We start from the raw sequence: 21,568 nt of genomic DNA, 5'->3' as shown, positions 1-21,568 counted from the left end.
CTTTAAATTCCCAATTTTTCCCATCAAATCCCCAATTTTTCCCATCAAATCCCCAAATTTCCCTTTAAATTCCCAATTTTTCCCATCAAATCCCCAATTTTTCCCATTAAATTCCCAAATTTCCCTCCCAAATTCCCAAATTTCCCTTTAAACTCCCATTTTCCCCATCAAATTCCCAATTTTCCCTCTCAATTCCCAAATTTCCCTCTCAAATTCCCAAATTTCCCTTTAAATTCCCATTTTTCCCATCAAATTCCCAAATTTCCCTCTCAATTCCCAATTTTCCCTCTCAATTCCCAAATTTCCCTCTCAATTCCCAATTTTCCCTCTCAAATTCCCTCCCAAATTCCCAAATTTCCCTCCCAAATTCCCAAATTTCCCTCCCAAATCCCCCATTTTTTCCCATCAAATTCCCAAATTTCCCTCTCAATTCCCAAATTTCCCTTTAAATTCCCAATTTTCCCTCTCAAATTCCCTCCCAAATTCCCAAATTTCCCTCCCAAATTCCCAATTTTCCCTTTAAATTCCCAATTTTCCCTCTCAATTCCCAATTTTCCCTTTAAATTCCCAAGTTTCCCTCTCAATTCCCAATTTTCCCTCTCAATTCTCAAATTCCCTCCCAAATCCCCAAATTTCCCTCTCAATTACCAAATTTCCCTTTAAATTCTCAAATTTCCCTCCCAAATTCCCACATTTCCCTCCCAAATCCCCAAATTCCCTCCAAATTCCCAATTTTCCCTCTCAATTCCCAAATTTCCCTTTAAATTCCCAATTTTCCCTTCCAAATTCCCAAATTTCCCTCTCAATTCCCAAATATCCCTTTAAATTCCCAGTTTTCCCTCCCAAATTCCCAAATTTCCCTCCCAAATCCCCCATTTTCCCTCTCAATTCCCAATTTTCCCTCCCAAATCCCCAATTTTCCCTCCCAAATTCCCAATTTTCCCTTTAAATTCCCATTTTTCCCTCCCAAATTCCCAAATTTCCCTTTAAATTCCCAAATTTCCCTCTCAATTCCCAAATTCCCTCCCAAAGTCCCAATTTTCCCTCCCAAATTCCCAAATTTCCCTCTCAATCCCCAAATTTCCCAACCAAATTCCCAAATTTCCCTCTCAATTCCCAAATTTCCCTCTCAATTCTCAAATTTCCCTCTCAATTCCCAATTTTCCCTTTAAATTCCCAGTTTTCCCTCTCAAATCCCCAATTTTCCCTTTAAATCCCCAAATTTCCCTCTCAATCCCCAAATTTCCCTCCCAAATTCCCAAATTTCCCTCCCAAATTCCCAAATTTCCCTTTAAATCCCCAAATTTCCCTTTAAATTCCCAAATTTCCCTTTAAATTCCCATTTTTCCCATCAAATTCCCAAATTTCCCTCTCAATTCCCAAATTTCCCTCTCAATTCCCAATTTTTCCCGCCAAACTCCCAAATTTTCCCGCCAACCCCCGGATTTTTCCCGCCAAATCCCAAAATTTCCCGCCAAACCCCCAGATTTTCCCGCCAAACCCCCAAATTTTTCCCACCAAATCCCAATTTTTCCCGCCAAACTCCCAAATTTTCCGGCCAAACTCCCAAATTTTCCCGCCAAATTCCCAGATTTTCCCGCCAAATCCCGCGATTTTTCCCACCAAATCCTAAATTTTCCCACCAAACCCCCGATTTTTCCCACCAAACCCCAATTTTTTCCCACCAAATCCCAATTTTTCCCACCAAACCCCCAAATTTTCCCACCAATCTCCCAAAATTTCCCGCCAAACCCCCGATTTTTCCCGCCAAAACCCGAAATTTTCCCAACAAGCCCAATTTTTCCCGCCCAACCCCCAAATTTTCCCTCCAAACCCCCAAATTTTCCCGCCAAACCCCCGAAATTTCCCGCCAAATCCCCCAATTTCCCGCCAAACCCCCAAATTTTCCCGCCAAACCCCGGATTTTTCCCGCCAAACCCCCAAATTTTCCCACCACACCCCTGGTTTTTCCCGCCAAACCCCCAATTTTCCCGCCAAACCCCCCATTTTCCCGCCAAACCCCCAATTTTCCCTCCAAACCCCCGATTTTCCCGCCAAACTCCCAAATTTTCCCGCCAACCCCCCGTCTTTTCCCGCCGCCCCCGGCCGTCCGTACCCGCCCTGAGCCTCTCGGCTCCGCCCTCGTGGCCGATCCCGGCTCCGCCCTCGTGGCCGCAATTCCCCAAATTCCCGGAATTCCCGGAATTCCCGGCCTGGGGCTCCGCCCCCCTCGGAGACCTGCGGGGAGAAAAAAAAAAACGGGAAAAACGGGAATTCTGAGGCTGCCCAAATCCCTTTTTTTCCCAATTTTTCACCCATTTCTCCCCATTTTTCGCCCCATTTTCCCCCCAATTTCCCAATTTTTCCCTCTCTTCCCCCATTTTCCCCATTTTCCCCCATTCCCCCCGTTTTTCCTCAATTTCCCCCATTTTTTCCCATTTCCCCCCATTTTCCCAATTTCCTCCCCCAATTTCTCCCCATTTTCCCTCCATTTTTCCCCCAAATTTTCACTATTTCCCCCAAATTTCCCCCATTTTTCCCAATTTTTCCCCACTTTCCCCCATTTTCTCTCAATTTTCCCCCAATTTCCTCCCCCAATTTTTCCAATTTTTCCCCATTTTCCCCCAATTTTTCCCCAATTTTCCCAAATTTCTTCCACCAATTTTTCCCATTTCCCCCCATTTTCCCCAATTTTTTCCCCATTTTTCCCCATTTTCCCCCATTTTTTCCCATTTTCTCTCAATTTTCCCCAATTTCTTCCCCCAATTTTCCCCATTTTTCCCCATTTTCTCCCAATTTTTCCCCATTTCCCCCCATTTTCCCCCATTTTCCCCAGTTCCCCCCAATTTTCCCCAATTATTTCCCAATTTTTCCAAATTTTCCCCCATTTTCTCCCCATTTCCCCCCAAATTTTCCCAAAATTTTCCCCATTTTTCCCCATTTTCTCTCAATTTTTCCCCAATTTCCTCCCCCAATTTTCCCCATTTTTCCCCCAATTTTTCCCCATTCCCCCCATTTTTCCCCCAATTATTTCCCATTTTTCCCCATTTTCCCCCAATTTTTTCCATTTTCTCCCCATTTTTCCCCAATTTTCCCAGATCTCCTCCCCCAATTTTTTCCTTTTTTTCCCAATTTTCCCCCAATTTTTCCCCATTCTCCCCCAATTTTTCCCCCATTTTCCCCAATTTTCCCCCAATTTTCCCCGTTTTTCCCCAATTTTCCCAAATTCGCCCATTTTCCCCCCGTTTCCCCTTGCCCACCTCTCCCCTCCCCCCCTGGCGCTGCCGGGGGCAGAGAAGCTTCCGGAAGGTTGGCGGAAGGCGGAGCCGGAATGGGGCGACTCCGGGAAACTCAGCGGCCTAAAATGGGGGAAAAGACGGGGAAATTGGGAAAATTGGGGGTAAAAACGGGGAAAATGGGAAAATTGGGGATAAAAATGGGAAATATTGGGGGGAAATGGGGAAAAAATGGGGAAAATTTGGAATAAAATGGAAAAAAATGGGGGAAAAAGGGGAAAATTTCGGATAAAAATGGGAAATATTGGAGAAATTTGGAGAAATTTGGGATAAAAATGGGAAATATTGGGAAAATTTGGGATAAAAATGGGGGAAAATGGGAAAAATGGGGAAGAGATTGGGGGAAAACTGGGAAAAATGGGGAAATTTGGGATAAAAATGGGAAATATTGGGAAAATTTGGGTTAAAATGGGAAATATAGGGGAAATTGGGGATAAAAATGGGAAATATTGGGGGAAAATGGGGAAAATATGGGGAAAATTTGGGAAAATTGGGGATAAAAATGGGAAATATTGGGGAAATTTGGGATTAAAAAGGGAAATATTGGGGAAATTTGGGATAAGAATGGGAAATATTGGGGAAATTTGGGATAAAAATGGGAAATATTGGGGAAATTGGGGATAAAAATGGGAAATATTGGGGGAAAATGGGGAAAATATGGGGAAAATTTGGGAAAATTGGGGATAAAAATGGGAAATATTGGGGGATAATGGGGGAAAATGGGAAATATTGGGGAAATTGGGGATAAAAATGGGAAATATTGGGATAATTGGGGATAAAAATGGGAAATATTGGGATAATTGGGGATAAAAATGGGAAATATTGGGGAAAATTGGGGATAAAAATGGGAAATATTGGGGAAATTTGGGGATAAAAATGGGAAATATTGGGGAAATTGGGGATAAAAATGGGAAATATTGGGGGATAATGGGGGGAAATGGGAAATATTGGGAAAATTGGGGATAAAAATGGGAAATATTGGGAAAATTGGGGATAAAAATGGGAAATATTGGGAAAATTGGGGATAAAAATGGGAAATATTGGGGAAATTTGGGATAAAAATGGGAAATATTGGGGAAATTGGGGATAAAAATGGGAAATATTGGGGAAATTTGGGATAAAAATGGGAAATATTGGGGGAAAATGGGGAAAAAAAGGGGAAATATTGGGGAAATTTGGGATAAAAATGGGAAATATTGGGGAAATTTGGGATAAAATGGGAAATATTGGGAAAATTCGGGTTAAAAATTGGGGAAAATGGGAAAATTTGGGATAAAAATGGGGGGAAATGGGAAAATTGGGGATAAAAATGGGGAATATTGGGGAAATTGGGAATAAAAAATGGGAAATATTGGGGATAAATGGGGGAAAAGGGGGAAAAATGGGGAAAATTGGGAATAAAATGGGGAAAAATGGGGGGAAAATGGGGAAATTTGGGATAAAAATGGGAAATATTGGGAAAATTGGGGATAAAAATGGGAAATATTGGGAAAATTGGGGATAAAAATGGGAAATATTGGGGAAATTTGGGATAAAAATGGGAAATATTGGGGAAATTGGGGATAAAATGGGAAATATTGGGGAAATTTGGGATAAAAATGGGAAATATTGGGGAAAAATGGGATAAAATGGGGAAAAATGGGGAAAATTGGGAATAAAATGGAAAAAATGCGGGAGAAAGGGGAAAATTTGGGATAAAAATGGGACATATTGGGGAAATTTGGGATAAAAATGGGAAATATTGGGAAACCTTGGGATAAAAATGGGAAATATTGGAGAAATTTGGGATAAAAATGGGAAATATTGGGGAAATTTAGGATAAAAATGGGAAATATTGGGGATAAATGGGGGGAAAGGGGAAATACTGGGAAAATTGGGGATAAAAATGGGGAAAAATGGGAAAATTTGGGATAAAAAGGGGAAATATTGGGATAACTTGGGATAAAAATGGGAAATATTGGGATAACTGGGGATAAAAATGTGAAATATTGGGGAAATTTGGGATAAAAATGGGAAATATTGGGGAAATTGGGGATAAAAATGGGGAAAAAATGGGAAAAATGGGATAAAAATGGGAAATATTGGGAAAAAATGGGATAAAATGGGAAATATTGGGAAAATTTGGGATAAAAATTGGGGAAAATGGGAAAATTTGGGATAAAAATGGGGGGAAATGGGAAAATTTGGGATAAAAATGGGGAATATTGGGAAAATTGGGGATAAAAATGGGAAATATTGGGGAAAAAATGGGGAAAATTGGGAATAAAATGGAAAAATGGGGGGAAAAGGGGGAAATTTGTGATAAAAATGGGAAATATTGGTAAAATTTGGGATTAAAATGGAAAAAATGGGGGGAATATTGGGAAAATTTGGGATAAAAATGGGAAATATTGGGGAAATTTGGGATAAAAATGGGAAATATTGGGGAAATTTGGGATAAAAATGGGAAATATTGGGGAAATTTGGGATAAAAATGGGAAATATTGGTAAATTTGGGATAAAAATGGGGGAAAATGGGAAAAAATTGGGGGAAAACTGGAAAAAAATGGGAAAATTTGGGATTAAAATGGGAAATATTGGGAAACTTTGGGATAAAAATGGGAAATATTGAGGAAAAATGGGAAAAATTTGGGAAAATGGGGGAAAAAGGGAATAATTGGGAGAAAGGGGAAAAATTGGGGAACATGGGAATAAAAGGGGAAAAATTGGGGAAATATTGGGAAAATTTAGGATAAAAATGGGGGAAATTGGGGAAATATTGGGAAAAAGGAAAAAATGGGGGGAAATTGGGAATAAAAGGGGAAAAAGGGAAAAAATTGGCGGGAAATTGGGAATAAAAGGGGGGAAATGGGGAAAAATGGGGGAAAATTGGGAAAATTTGGGATGAAAATGGGGAATATTGGGATAAAATGGGAAAATGAGGAAAAAATTGGGGGGGAAATGGGAATAAAAGGGAAAAAATGAGAAAAAATGGGGGAAAATTGGGAATAAAACTGAAAAAAATGGGAAAAACTTGGGGGAAAGTTGGGAATAAAACTGAAAAAAATGGGAAAAAAGTGGGGGAAAATTGGGAATAAAGGGGGAAAAAATTTCAGAAAATTGGGGGAAAATGGAGAAAAAAATGGGGGAAATTTGGGAGAATTTTGGGGGAATTTTGGGGGAAATTCTGGGAATTTTGGGGGATTTTGGAGGGGATTTGGGGGGCAGTTCTGGGAATTGGGGGAGTTTTCCAGGGGATGTCAGGAAGGTGGGGGCTCCTCACCTCTTGCCGTGCCCGGGCTCCCGGGCCGGGATGCCGGGGATCGGTGCCAAGGCCGGCGGTGCCCGTTTGGTGCCCCCGCGGTGCCAGGAGGGGGCGCTGCGGAACCCGGCCCGGAAAGGGCCCGGGAAAGGCTCCGGGAACGGCTCCGGATCCGCCCGGGACTCCGCTCCGGCTGCCAGGCTCTCCGACCAACCCCTGCGGGCACAGCGGGCACCGGGCTGGCACCGGGGGCACCAGGGGACAGGGGAAAGGTGGCACCAAGGGACAGGGGAAAGGTGGCACCGGTGGCACTGGGATAGGGACAAGGGGAAAGGTGGCACCAGTGGCACCAAGGGACAGGGGAAAGGTGGCACCGGTGGCACTGAGGGACAGGGGAAGGTGGCACTGGTGGCACTGGGACAGGGACGAGGGGAAAGGTGGCACCGGTGGCACCAGGATGGCACCAATGGGACAGGGGAAAGGTGGCACCGGTGGCACTGAGGGACAGGGGAAAGGTGGCACTGAGGGACAGGGGAAAGGTGGCACCGGTGGCACTGAGGGACAGGGGAAGGTGGCACCGGTGGCACTGGGACAGGGACAAGGGGAAAGGTGGCACCGGTGGCACCAGGATGGCACCACTGCACTCCCGCTGCCAGGCTCTCCGACCAACCCCTGCGGGCACAGCGGGCACCGGCATGGCACCGGGGGCACCAGGGGAAAGGTGGCACCGAGGGACAGGGGAAAGGTGGCACCGGTGGCACTGGGATAGGGACAAGGGGAAAGGTGGCACCAGTGGCACCAAGGGACAGGGGAAAGGTGGCACCGGTGGCACTGAGGGACAGGGGAAGGTGGCACTGGTGGCACTGGGACAGGGACGAGGGGAAAGGTGGCACCGGTGGCACCAGGATGGCACCAATGGGACAGGGGAAAGGTGGCACCGGTGGCACTGAGGGACAGGGGAAAGGTGGCACTGAGGGACAGGGGAAAGGTGGCACCGGTGGCACTGAGGGACAGGGGAAAGGTGGCACTGAGGGACAGGGGAAAGGTGGCACCGGTGGCACTGAGGGACAGGGGAAGGTGGCACCGGTGGCACTGGGACAGGGACAAGGGGAAAGGTGGCACCGGTGGCACCAGGATGGCACCACTGCAGTCCGGCTGCCAGGCTCTCCGACCAACCCCTGCGGGCACAGCGGGCACCGGCATGGCACTGGGGGCACCAGGGGACAGGGCAAAGGTGGCACCAGTGGCACTGAGGGACAGGGGAAAGGTGGCAGTGGTGGCACTGGGATAAGGACAAGGCGAAAGGTGGCACGGGTGGCACCAGGATGGCACCACTGCAGTCCGGCTGCCAGGCTCTCCGACCAACCCCTGCGGGCACAGCGGGCACCGGGCTGGCACCAAGGGACAGGGGAAAGGTGGCACCAAGGGACAGGGGAAAGGTGGCACCGGGGGCACCAGGGGACAGGGGAAAGGTGGCACTGGTGGCACTGAGGGACAGGGGAAAGGTGGCATCGGTGGCACTGGGATAGGGACAAGGGGAAAGGTGGCACTGGTGGCACTGGGATAGGGACAAGGGGAAAGGTGGCACCGGGGGCACCAGGATGGCACCAATGGGACAGGGGAAAGGTGGCACCGGTGGCACTGAGGGACAGGGGAAAGGTGGCACCAGTGGCACCAGGATGGCACCACTGCAGTCCGGCTGCCAGGCTCTCCGACCAACCCCTGCGGGCACAGCGGGCACCGGCATGGCACCGGGGGCACCAGGGGACAGGGGAAAGGTGGCACCGAGGGACAAGGGGAAAGGTGGCACCAGGATGGCACTGCTGTGCTCCGGCTGCCAGGCTCTCCGACCAACCCCTGCGGGCACAGCGGGCACCGGGGGCACCAGGGGACAGGGGAAACGTGGCACCAAGGGACAGGGGAAATGTGGCACCGGTGGCACCAGGATGGCACCGCTGTGCTCCGGCTGCCAGGCTCTCCGACCAAGCCCTGCGGGCACAGCGGGCACCGGGCTGGCACCGGTGGCACCAAGGGACAGGGGAAAGGTGGCACCGAGGGACAGGGGAAAGGTGGCACCGGTGGCACCAGGATGGCACCGCTGCGCTCCGGCTGCCAGGCTCTCCGACCAACCCCTGCGGGCACAGCGGGCACCGGGCTGGCACCGGGGGACAGGGGAAAGGTGGCACCAAGGGACAGGGGAAAGGTGGCACCGGTGGCACTGGGATAGGGACAAGGGGAAAGGTGGCACCAGGATGGCACCGCTGTGCTCCGGCTGCCAGGCTCTCCGACCAACCCCTGCGGGCACAGCGGGCACCGGCATGGCACCGGGGGCACCAGGGGACAGGGGAAAGGTGGCACCGGTGGTACTGAGGGACAGGGGAAAGGTGGCACTGGTGGCACTGAGGGACCGGGGAAAGGTGGCAGTGGTGGCACTGGGATAAGGACAAGGGGAAAGGTGGCACCGGTGGCACCAGGATGGCACCACTGCAGTCCGGCTGCCAGGCTCTCCGACCAACCCCTGCGGGCACAGCGGGCACCGGGCTGGCACAAGGGACAGGGGAAAGGTGGCACCAGTGGCACTGAGGGACACAGGGACCTGGCACCAGTGGCACCAATGGGACAGGGGAAAGGTGGCACCGGTGGCACTGAGGGACAGGGGAAAGGTGGCACTGGTGGCACCCAAGGGACCCAGATGGCACCAACGGCACCACGATGCCACCAATGACATCCAAGAGACCCAAGTGCCACCAACGGCACCGAGGACACCAAGATGGCATCAATGGCACCCAGATGGCACCAATGGAACCAATGGCACCCAAGACACTCAGATGGCACCAATGGCACCAAGATGGCACCAACGTCATCAATGGCACCCTGATGGCACCAGTGGCAGTCACAACATCCCAATGGCTCCAGTGGCACCCAAGACACCAAGATGGCACCAATGGCACCCAAGACACACAGATGGCACCAATGGCACCAAGATGGCACCAATGGCACCAAGATGGCTCCAATGACACCCAAGACACCCAAGTGCCACTAATGGCACCCAAGACACCCAGATGGCACCAATGGCACCCAGATGGCACCAATGTCCTCCATGACACCAAGATGGCACTAATAGATCACAAGACACCCAGATGGCACCAATGGCACCAAGATGGCACCAATGGCATCATCAATGGCACCCTGATGGCACCAGTGGCAGTCACAACATCCCAGTGGCTCCAGTGGCACCCAAGACACCAAGATGGCCCCAAGGTCACCCAAGACACTCAGATGGCACCAAGATGGCACCAATGACACCCAAGACACCCAAGTGCCACTAATGGCACCCAAGACACCCAGATGGCACCAATGGCAGCATCTCAATGGCTCCAGTGGCACCCAAGATCATCACATGTCACCAATGGCACCAAGATGGCACCAATGTCCTCCATGACACCAAGATGGCTCCAGTGGCACCCAAGACACTCCGATGGCACCAATGGCACCAAGATGGCACCAACGTCATCAATGGCACCCAGATGGCACCAATGGTCCTCACAGCATCTCAAGGGCTCCAATGGCACCCAAGATCGTCACATGTCACCAATGGCACCCAGATGGCATCAATGTCCTCCATGACACCAAGATGGCTCCAATGGCACCCACAACAACCCAATGGCACCAATGGCACCCAAGACACTCAGGTGTCACCAATGGCACCAAGATGGCACCAATGACATTCAAGACAACCAAGTGCCACTAATGGCACCCAAGACATCCAGATGGCATCAAGGACACTCAGATGGCACCAATGTCCTCACAGCATCTCAATGGCTCCAGTGGCACCCAAGACACTCAGATGGCACCAATGGCACCCAGATGCCACCAATGTCCTCCATGACACCAAGATGGCTCCAATGGCACCCACAACAACCCAATGGCACCCAAGACACTCAGATGGCTCCAATGGCACCCAGATGGCACCAATGTCCTCCATGACACCAAGATGGCTCCAATGGCACCCACAACAACCCAATGGCACCAATGGCACCCAAGACACCCAAGTGCCACCAATGGCACCCAACCATCACCATCATCACCCCCACCCCACCGACCTCCTGGGCGTGCCATCCTCGTGCAGCGGCACGATGACCACGGTGACGGTGACCGAGGTGCGCAGGAGGTCGATCATCTGCTCGTGGCTCAGGGCCACCGCAGCCACCTTGCACACCTCCAGCAGGCCGTGCCACCGCAGCCCGGGGACACCGGGGCACCCACGGCACCGGGGTGGCACCCAGAGTGACAAAGGAACCAGAGGGCACCGATGGCATCAATGGCACCCAGGTGGCACCAATGGCACCGATGGCACCAAGATGGCACCAATGACATCGATGGAACCCAGATGGCTCCAATGACACCCAGATGGCACCAATGACATCGATGGAACCCAGATGGCACCAGTGGCACTCAAGAGATCCCAATGGCTCCAACGGCACCCAAGACACTCAGATGGCACCAATGGCACCAAGATGGCTCCAGTGTCATCAATGGCACCCAGATGACATCAATGGCACTCAAGACATCTCAATGACACCAATGGCACCAAGATGTCACCAAGGTCATCAATGGCGCCCAGATGGCACCAATGGCACGTAGATGGCATCAATGGCTCCAATGGCACCCAAGACACTCAGGTGTCACCAATGGCACCAAGATGGCACCAATGACCTCCGTGACACAAAGATGGCACCAATGTCATCCAAGACACTCAGGTGTCACCAATGACACCAAGATGGCACCAATGACATCCGAGACCTCCAGATGGCACCAATGTCATCCAAGACACTCAGATGGCACCAATGACACCAAGATGGCACCAATGACATCTGTGACACCCAGATGCCACCAATGTCACCTAGGACACCAAGATGGCACCAATGGCATCCAAGACACCCAAGTGCCACCAACGGCACCCAACCATCACCATCATCACCACAACCAAGCCCCACCAACCTCCTGGGCGTGCCATCCTCGTGCGGCGGCACGATGACCACGGTGACGGTGACCGAGGTGCGCAGGAGGTCGATCATCTGCTCGTGGCTCAGGGCCACCGCAGCCACCTTGCACACCTCCAGCAGGCCGTGCCACCGCAGCCCGGGGACACCGGGGCACCCACGGCACCGGGGTGGCACCCAGAGTGACAAAGGAACCAGAGGGCACCGATGGCATCAATGGCACCCAGGTGGCACCAATGGCACCGATGGCACCAAGATGGCACCAATGACATCGATGGAACCCAGATGGCTCCAATGACACCCACATGTGACCAATGGCATCAATGGCACCCAGGTGGCACCAGTGGCACTCAAGACATCCCAATGGCTCCAATGGCACCCAAGACACCCAGATGGCACCAATGGCACCAAGATGGCTCCAGTGTCATCAATGGCACCCAGATGGCACCAATGGCACCAAGATGGCTCCAGTGTCATCAATGGCACCCAGATGGCACCAATGGCACCAAGATGGCTCCAGTGTCATCAATGGCACCCAGATGACATCAATGGCACTCAAGACATCTCAATGACACCAATGGCACCAAGATGTCACCAAGGTCATCAATGGCACCCAGATGGCTCCAATGGCACCCAGATGACATCAATGGCACCAATGGCACCCAAGACACCCAGGTGTCACCAATGACACCAAGATGGCACCAATGACATCCGTGACCTCCAGATGGCACCAATGGCACCCAAGACACTCAGGTGTCACCAATGGCACCAAGATGGCACCAATGACATTCAAGACAACCAAGTGCCACTAATGGCACCCAAGACACCCAGATGGCATCAAGGACACTCAGATGGCACCAATGTCCTCACAGCATCTCAATGGCTCCAGTGGCACCCAAGACACTCAGATGGCACCAATGGCACCCAGATGCCACCAATGTCCTCCATGACACCAAGATGGCTCCAGTGGCACCCACAACAACCCAATGGCACCAATGGCACCCAAGACACCCAGATGGCTACAATGGCACCAAGATGGCACCAATGACACCAAGATGGCACCAATGACCTCCGTGATACAAAGATGGCACCAATGTCATCCAAGACACTCAGATGGCACCAATGGCACCAAGATGGCACCAATGTCCTCCATGACACCAAGATGGCACTAATAGATGACAAAACACTCAGATGGCACCAATGGCACCAAGATGGCACCCTCGTCATCAATGGCAGCCCGATGGCACCAGTGGCAGTCACAACATCCCAACGGCTCCAGTGGCACCCAAGACACTCAGATGGCCCCGATGGCACCAAGATGGCACCAATGACATCGATGGAACCCAGATGGCTCCAATGACACCCAGATGTGACCAATGGCATCAATGGCACCCCGGTGGCACCAGTGGCACTCAAGACATCCTAATGGCTCCAACGGCACCAAGATGTCACCAAGGTCATCAATGGCGCCCAGATGGCACCAATGGCACCAAGATGGCTCCAGTGTCATCAATGGCACCCAGATGACATCAATGGCACTCAAGACATCTCAATGACACCAATGGCACCAAGATGGCACCAAGGTCATCAATGGCACCAAGATGGCACCAATGGCACCCAGATGGCACCAATGGCTCCAATGGCACCCAGATGACATCAATGGCACTCAAGACATCTCAATGACACCAATGGCACCAAGATGTCACCAAGGTCATCAATGGCACCCAGGTGTCACCAATGGCACCAAGATGGCACCAATGACATCCGTGACACAAAGATGGCACCAATGACATCCGTGACACCCAGGTGTCACCAATGACACCAAGATGGCACCAATGACATCTGTGACACCCAGATGGCTCCAACGGCACCCAACCATCATCATCATCACCAAAACCAAACCCCACCGACCTCCTGGGCGTGCCATCCTCGTGCGGCGGCACGATGACCACGGTGACGGTGACCGAGGTGCGCAGGAGGTCGATCATCTGCTCGTGGCTCAGGGCCACCGCGGCCACCTTGCACACCTCCAGCAGGCCGTGCCACCGCAGCCCGGGGACACCGGGGCACCCACGGCACGGGGGTGGCACCCGGAGTGACAAAGGAACCAGAGGGCACCGATGGCATCAATGGCACCCAGGTGGCACCAATGGCACCGATGGCACCAAGATGGCACCAATGACATCGATGGAACCCAGATGGCTCCAATGACACCCAGATGGCACCAATGGCATCAATGGCACCCAGGTGGCACCAGTGGCACTCAAGACATCCCAATGGCTCCAATGGCACCCAAGACACCCAGACGGCACCAATGGCACCAAGATGGCACCAGTGGCACTCAAGACATCTCAATGACACCAATGGCACCCAAGACACCCAGATGGCACCAATGGCACCAAGATGGCAGCAATGGCACCACGATGCCACCAATGACATCCTAGAGACCCAAGTGCCACCAAAGGCACCGAGGACACCAAGATGGCATCAATGGCACCCAGATGGCACCAATGGAACCAATGGCACCCAAGACACTCAGATGGCACCAATGGCACCAAGATGGCACCAAAGTCATCAATGGCACCCAGATGGCACCAATGGCACCAAGATGTCACCAAGGTCATCAATGGCACCCAGATGGCACCAATGGCACGAATGGCCCCAAGATGGCACTAATGGCACGAATGGCCCCAAGATGGCAGCAATGGCTCCAATGGCACCCAAGACACTCAGGTGTCACCAATGACACCAAGATGGCACCAATGACATTCAAGACAACCAAGTGCCACTAATGGCACCCAAGACACCCAGATGGCATCAAGGACACCCAGATGGCACCAATGTCCTCACAGCATCTCAATGGCTCCAGTGGCACCCAAGACACTCAGACGGCGCCAGTGGCACCCAGATGCCACCAATGTCCTCCATGACACCAAGGTGGCTCCAATGGCACCCAAGACACTCAGATGTCACCAATGGCACCAAGATGGCACCAACGTCATCAATGGCACCCAGATGGCACCAGTGGTCCTCACAGCATCTCAAGGGCTCCAATGGCACCCAGGATCATCACATGTCACCAAAGGCACCAAGATGGCACCAATGTCCTCCATGACACCAAGATGGCTCCAATGACACCCACAACAACCCAATGGCACCAGTGGCACCCAAGACACTCAGATGTCACCAATGGCACCAAGATGGCACCAATGACATCCGTGACACCCAGATGGCTCCAATGTCATCCAAGACACCCAGGTGTCACCAATGGCACCAAGATGGCACCAATGACATCCATGACCTCCAGATGGCATCAATGACACCAAGATGGCACCAATGACATCCGTGACACAAAGATGGCACCAATGGCACCCAAGACACTCAGGTGTCACCAATGGCACCAAGATGGCACCAATGTAATCCATGACCTCCAGATGGCACCAATGTCATCCAAGACACCCAGATGGCACCAATGTCACCAAGATGGCACCAATGACATCCGTGACACCCAGATGGCACCAGTGTCACCTAGGACACCCAGATGGCACCCAAGACACCCAACCATCACCAAAACCACCCACACCACCCCCACCCCACCGACCTCCTGGGCGTGCCATCCTCGTGCGGCGGCACGATGACCACGGTGACGGTGACCGAGGTGCGCAGGAGGTCGATCATCTGCTCGTGGCTCAGGGCCACCGCGGCCACCTTGCACACCTCCAGCAGGCCGTGCCACCGCAGCCCGGGGACACCGGGGCACCCACGGCACGGGGGTGGCACCCAGAGTGACAAAGGCACCAGAGGGCACCGATGGCATCAATGGCACCCAGGTGGCTCCAATGGCACCGATGGCACCAAGATGGCACCAATGACATCGATGGAACCCAGATGGCTCCAATGACACCCAGATGTGACCAATGGCATCAATGGCACCCAGGTGGCACCAGTGGCACTCAAGACATCCCAATGGCTCCAACGGCACCCAAGACACTCAGATGGCACCAATGGCACCAAGATGGCTCCAGTGTCATCAATGGCACCCAGATGGCACCAATGGCTCCAATGGCACCCAGATGGCATCAATGGCACTCAAGACATCTCAATGACACCAATGGCACCAAGATGGCACCAAGGTCATCAATGGCACCCAGATGGCACCAATGGCACCCAGATGGCACCAATGACATCCGTGACCTCCAGATGGCACCAATGTCATCCAAGACACTCAGATGGCACCAATGACACCAAGATGGCACCAATGTCATCCAAGACACCCAGGTGTCACCAATGGCACCAAGATGGCACCAATGACATCCGTGACACAAAGATGGCACCAGTGTCACCTAGGACACCCAGATGCCACCACCGACACCCAACCATCACCAAAACCACCCACACCACCCCCACCCCACCGACCTCCTGGGCGTGCCATCCTCGTGCGGCGGCACGATGACCACGGTGACGGTGACCGAGGTGCGCAGGAGGTCGATCATCTGCTCGTGGCTCAGGGCCACCGCGGCCACCTGGCACACCTCCAGCAGGCCGTGCCACCGCAGCCCGGGGACACCGGGGCACCCACGGCACCGGGGTGGCACCCAGAGTGACAAAGGAACCAGAGGGCACCGATGGCATCAATGGCACCCAGGTGGCTCCAATGGCACCGATGGCACCAAGATGGCACCAATGACATCGATGGAACCCAGATGGCTCCAATGGCACCCAGATGTGACCAATGGCATCAATGGCACCCAGGTGGCACCAGTGGCACTCAAGACATCCCAATGGCTCCAACGGCACCCAAGACACTCAGATGGCACCAATGGCACCAAGATGTCACCAAGGTCATCAATGGCACCCAGATGACATCAATGGCACCCAGATAACATCAACGGCATTCAAGACACTCAGATGGCACCAATGGCACCAAGATGTCACCAAGGTCATCAATGGCACCCAGATGGCACCAATGGCACCCAGATGGCACCAATGGCTCCAATGGCACCCAAGACACTCAGGTGTCACCAATGGCACCAAGATGGCACCAATGACATCCGTGACACAAAGATGGCACCAATGACATCCATGACACCCAGGTGTCACCAATGACACCAAGATGGCACCAATGACATCCATGACCTCCAGATGGCACCAATGTCATCCAAGACACTCAGATGGCACCAATGACACCAAGATGGCACCAATGACACCAAGATGGCACCAATGACATCTGTGACACCCAGATGCCACCAATGTCACCTAGGACACCCAGATGGCACCAGTGACATCCAAGACACCCAAGTGCCACCAATGGCACCCAACCATCACCATCATCACCAAAACCAAACCCCACCGACCTCCTGGGCGTGCCATCCTCGTGCGGCGGCACGATGACCACGGTGACGGTGACCGAGGTGCGCAGGAGGTCGATCATCTGCTCGTGGCTCAGGGCCACCGCGGCCACCTTGCACACCTCCAGCAGGCCGTGCCACCGCAGCCCGGGGACACCGGGGCACCCACGGCACGGGGGTGGCACCCAGAGTGACAAAGGAACCAGAGGGCACCGATGGCATCAATGGCACCCAGGTGGCTCCAATGGCACCGATGGCACCAATGACATCGATGGAACCCAGATGGCACCAATGACACCCAGATGTGACCAATGGCATCAATGGCACCCAGGTGGCACCAGTGGCACTCAAGACATCCCAATGGCACCAACGGCACCCAAGACACTCAGATGGCACCAATGGCACCAAGATGGCTCCAGTGTCATCAATGGCACCCAGATGGCATCAATGGCACTCAAGACATCTCAATGACACCAATGGCACCAAGATGTCACCAAGGTCATCAATGGCACCCAGATGGCATCAATGGCACTCAAGACATCTCAATGACACCAATGGCACCAAGCAGGCACCAAGGTCATCAATGGCACCCAGATGGCACCAATGGCACCCAGATGGCACCAATGACATCCGTGACCTCCAGATGGCACCAATGTCATCCAAGACACTCAGATGGCACCAATGACACCAAGATGGCTCCAATGACATCCATGACACTCAGGTGTCACCAATGGCACCAAGATGGCACCAATGACATCCATGACACAAAGATGGCACCAATGTCATCCAAGACACTCAGGTGTCACCAATGGCACCAAGATGGCACCAATGTCATCCAAGACACTCAGGTGTCACCAATGGCACCAAGATGGCACCAATGACATTTAAGACAACCAAGTGCCACTAATGGCACCCAAGACACCCAGATGGCATCAAGGACACCCAGATGGCACCAATGTCCTCACAGCATCTCAATGGCTCCAGTGCCACCCAAGACACTCCGATGGCACCAATGGCACCCAGATGGCACCAATGTCCTCCATGACACCAAGATGGCTCCAATGGCACCCACAACAACCCAATGGCACCCAAGACACTCAGATGGCTCCAATGGCACCAAGATGGCACCAATGGCACCAAGACGGCAACAATGTCCTCCATGACACCAAGATGGCTCCAATGGCACCCACAACAACCCACTGGCACCAATGGCACCCAAGACACCCAAGTGCCACCAATGGCACCCAACCATCACCATCATCACCACCACCCCACCGACCTCCTGGGCGTGCCATCCTCGTGTGGCGGCACGATGACCACGGTGACGGTGACCGAGGTGCGCAGGAGGTCGATCATCTGCTCGTGGCTCAGGGCCACCGCGGCCACCTTGCACACCTCCAGCAGGCCGTGCCACCGCAGCCCGGGGACACCGGGGCACCCACGGCACGGGGGTGGCACCCGGAGTGACAAAGGCACCAGAGGGCACCGATGGCATCAATGGCACCCAGGTGGCTCCAATGGCACCGATGGCACCAAGATGGCACCAATGACATCGATGGAACCCAGATGGCTCCAATGACACCCAGATGTGACCAATGGCATCAATGGCACCCAGGTGGCACCAGTGGCACTCAAGACATCCCAATGGCTCCAACGGCACCAAGATGTCACCAAGGTCATCAATGGCGCCCAGATGGCACCAATGGCACCAAGATGGCTCCAGTGTCATCAATGGCACCCAGATGACATCAATGGCACTCAAGACATCTCAATGACACCAATGGCACCAAGATGGCACCAAGGTCATCATGGCACCAAGATGGCACCAATGGCACCAAGATGGCACCAATGGCACCAATGTCACCCAAGACACTCAGGTGTCATCAATGACACCAAGATGGCACCAATGACATCCATGACCTCCAGATGGCACCAATGTCATCCAAGACACCCAGGTGTCACCAATGGCACCAAGATGGCACCAATGACATCCGAGACCTCCAGATGGCACCAATGGCACCCAAGACACTCAGGTGTCACCAATGGCACCAAGATGGCACCAATGACATTCAAGACAACCAAGTGCCACTAATGGCACCCAAGACACTCAGATGGCATCAAGGACACCCAGATGGCACCAATGTCCTCACAGCATCTCAATGGCTCCAGTGGCACCCAAGACACTCAGATGGCACCAATGGCACCCAGATGGCACCAATGACCTCCATGACACCAAGATGGCTCCAATGGCACCCACAACAACCCAATGGCACCAATGGCACCCAGATGGCACCAATGTCCTCCATGACACCAAGATGGCTCCAATGGCACCCACAACAACCCAATGGCACCAATGGCACCCAAGACACTCAGATGGCACCAATGACACCAAGATGGCACCAATGACATCCGTGACACCCAGATGGCACCAGTGTCACCTAGGACACCCAGATGGCACCAACGGCACCCAACCATCACCATCATCACCAAAACCAAACCCCACCGACCTCCTGGGCGTGCCATCCTCGTGCGGCGGCACGATGACCACGGTGACGGTGACCGAGGTGCGCAGGAGGTCGATCATCTGCTCGTGGCTCAGGGCCACCGCGGCCACCTTGCACACCTCCAGCAGGCGGCTGCCGCGCCGCAGGCCGGCCTGCCAGGCGAAGCCGTACTCCTCCACCTCGGCCACGCTGCCGTCGGGGTGCACGTGGAAGCCCAGCTGACCCAAGCCGTTGCGTCGCAGCGTCATGTCCACCGTGGCGCAGCCCGGCGTGGTCACCTGCCACACACCCAAAATTCCATTTTTGGCCCAAATTCGGTTTTTTTGGGGTGGCTTTGGGGTCATTTTGTTGGCCGTGATTTGGGGGTTCCGCCGGTTTTGGCGCGTTCTCGGATTTGTCCAATTCCTCCTTTCTGCCTCTTCTCCAATTCAAGGATTTTGCCTCAATTTGCTCCATTTTAACCCAAATTTCCTCCATTTTTCTTTGATTTCCTCCATTTTTCTTTGATTTCCTCCATTTTACCCCCAATTTGCTCCATTTTCACCCCAAATTTCCTCCATTTTTCCAATTTCCTCCATTTTACCCCAATTTCCTCCTTTTTCACCAAAATTTCCTCCATTATACCCCAATTTCCTCCATTTAAACGCATTTTTTCCCATTTCCCCCCCTTTTTCCCATTTCCCCCCATTTCTCCCAATTTCCAATTTTCCCCCTATTTCCCCCCCATTTCCCCCCCATTTTCCCCCATTCTTCCCTCATTTTCCCAATTTTCCCCCATTTCCCCATTTTTTCCCCAAATTTCCGTGTTTTCCCCCCATTCCTCATTTTTCCCATTTTCCCCCCCATTTTCCCCCATTTTCCCCCCCTTTTTTCCCATTTCCCCCCATTTCCCCCATTTTTCCCATCTTCCCCCCATTTTCCTCCCATGTTTTTCTCCCATTTTCCCCCAACTTCCCCCCATTTCCCCCATTTCCCCCCATTTTTCCCCAATTTTTCCCATTTTCCCCCCATTTCCCCAATTTTTCCCATCTTCCCCCATTTTCCTCCCTTGTTATTCCCCCATTTTCCCCCCCTTCCCCCATTTCCCCCCATTTTTCCCCCATTTCCCCCCCAACTTCCCCCCTTTCCCCCATTTTCCCCCCCATTTTTCCCAATTTTTCCCATTTTCCCCAATTTTTCCCATTTTTTCTCAATTTTTCACATTTTTTCCCATTCCCCCCTTTTTTCCCATTTCCCCCCCATTTCTCCCAATTTCCAATTTTCCCCCTATTTCCCCCCCATTTCCCCCCCATTTTCCCCCATTCTTCCCTCATTTTCCCCATTCTTCCCCCATTTTCCCATTTTTTTCCCCAAATTTCCGTGTTTTCCCCCCATTCCTCATTTTTTCCCATTTTCCCCCCATTTTCCCCCATTTTCCCCCCCTTTTTTCCCCATTTCCCCCCATTTCCCCCATTTTTCCATCTTCCCCCCATTTTCCTCCCATGTTTTTCTCCCATTTTCCCCCAACTTCCCCCATTTCCCCCATTTCCCCCCATTTTTCCCCAATTTTTCCCATTTTCCCCCCCATTTCCCCAATTTTTCCCATCTTCCCCCATTTTCCTCCCTTGTTATTCCCCCATTTTCCCCCCCTTCCCCCATTTCCCCCCATTTTTCCCCCATTTCCCCCCCAACTTCCCCCCTTTCCCCCATTTTCCCCCCATTTTTCCCAATTTTTCCCATTTTCCCCAATTTTTCCCATTTTTTCTCAATTTTTCACATTTTTTCCCATTCCCCCCTTTTTTCCCATTTCCCCCCCATTTCTCCCAATTTCCAATTTTCCCCCTATTTCCCCCCCATTTCCCCCCATTTTCCCCCATTCTTCCCTCATTTTCCCCATTCTTCCCCCATTTTCCCATTTTTTCCCCAAATTTCCGTGTTTTCCCCCCATTTCCCCATTTTTCCCATTTTCCCCATTCCTTCCCTTTTCCCCCTAATTTTTCCCATTTTCCCCTCATTTCCCCATTTTTCCCATCTTCCCCCCATTTTCCTCCCTTGTTTTTCTCCCATTTCCCCCCAACTTCCCCCCCTTCCCCCATTTTCCCCCATTTCCCCCCCCTTTTTCCCATTTTCCCCCCATTTTCCCCATTTTTCCCATCTTCCCCCATTTTCCTCCCTTGTTTTTCTCCCAAGTTCCCCC

At 52.5% G+C, this 21,568-nt stretch overlaps 1 protein-coding gene across 1 annotated transcript in view; it reads right to left on the bottom strand.

Moving 5' to 3' along the window:
• Positions 1 to 19,307: 19,307 nt before the first annotated feature.
• The window catches only part of LOC132322900 (signal-induced proliferation-associated 1-like protein 3), a gene marked incomplete at its 5' end in the record, with an annotated part of 28,038 nt that continues 25,777 nt past the window's right edge, over positions 19,308 to 21,568 (bottom strand). The window contains one exon of the mRNA XM_059837648.1: positions 19,308 to 19,670. Within this exon, the coding sequence (XP_059693631.1) occupies positions 19,323 to 19,670 (348 nt within the window). The remainder of the gene's footprint in view (positions 19,671 to 21,568) is intronic.

Source organism: Haemorhous mexicanus, unplaced genomic scaffold, assembly GCF_027477595.1.
Source record: "Haemorhous mexicanus isolate bHaeMex1 unplaced genomic scaffold, bHaeMex1.pri scaffold_192_ctg1, whole genome shotgun sequence".
Classification (NCBI taxonomy): domain Eukaryota; kingdom Metazoa; phylum Chordata; class Aves; order Passeriformes; family Fringillidae; genus Haemorhous; species Haemorhous mexicanus.
This window is presented reverse-complemented; position numbering and strand designations above follow the sequence as displayed.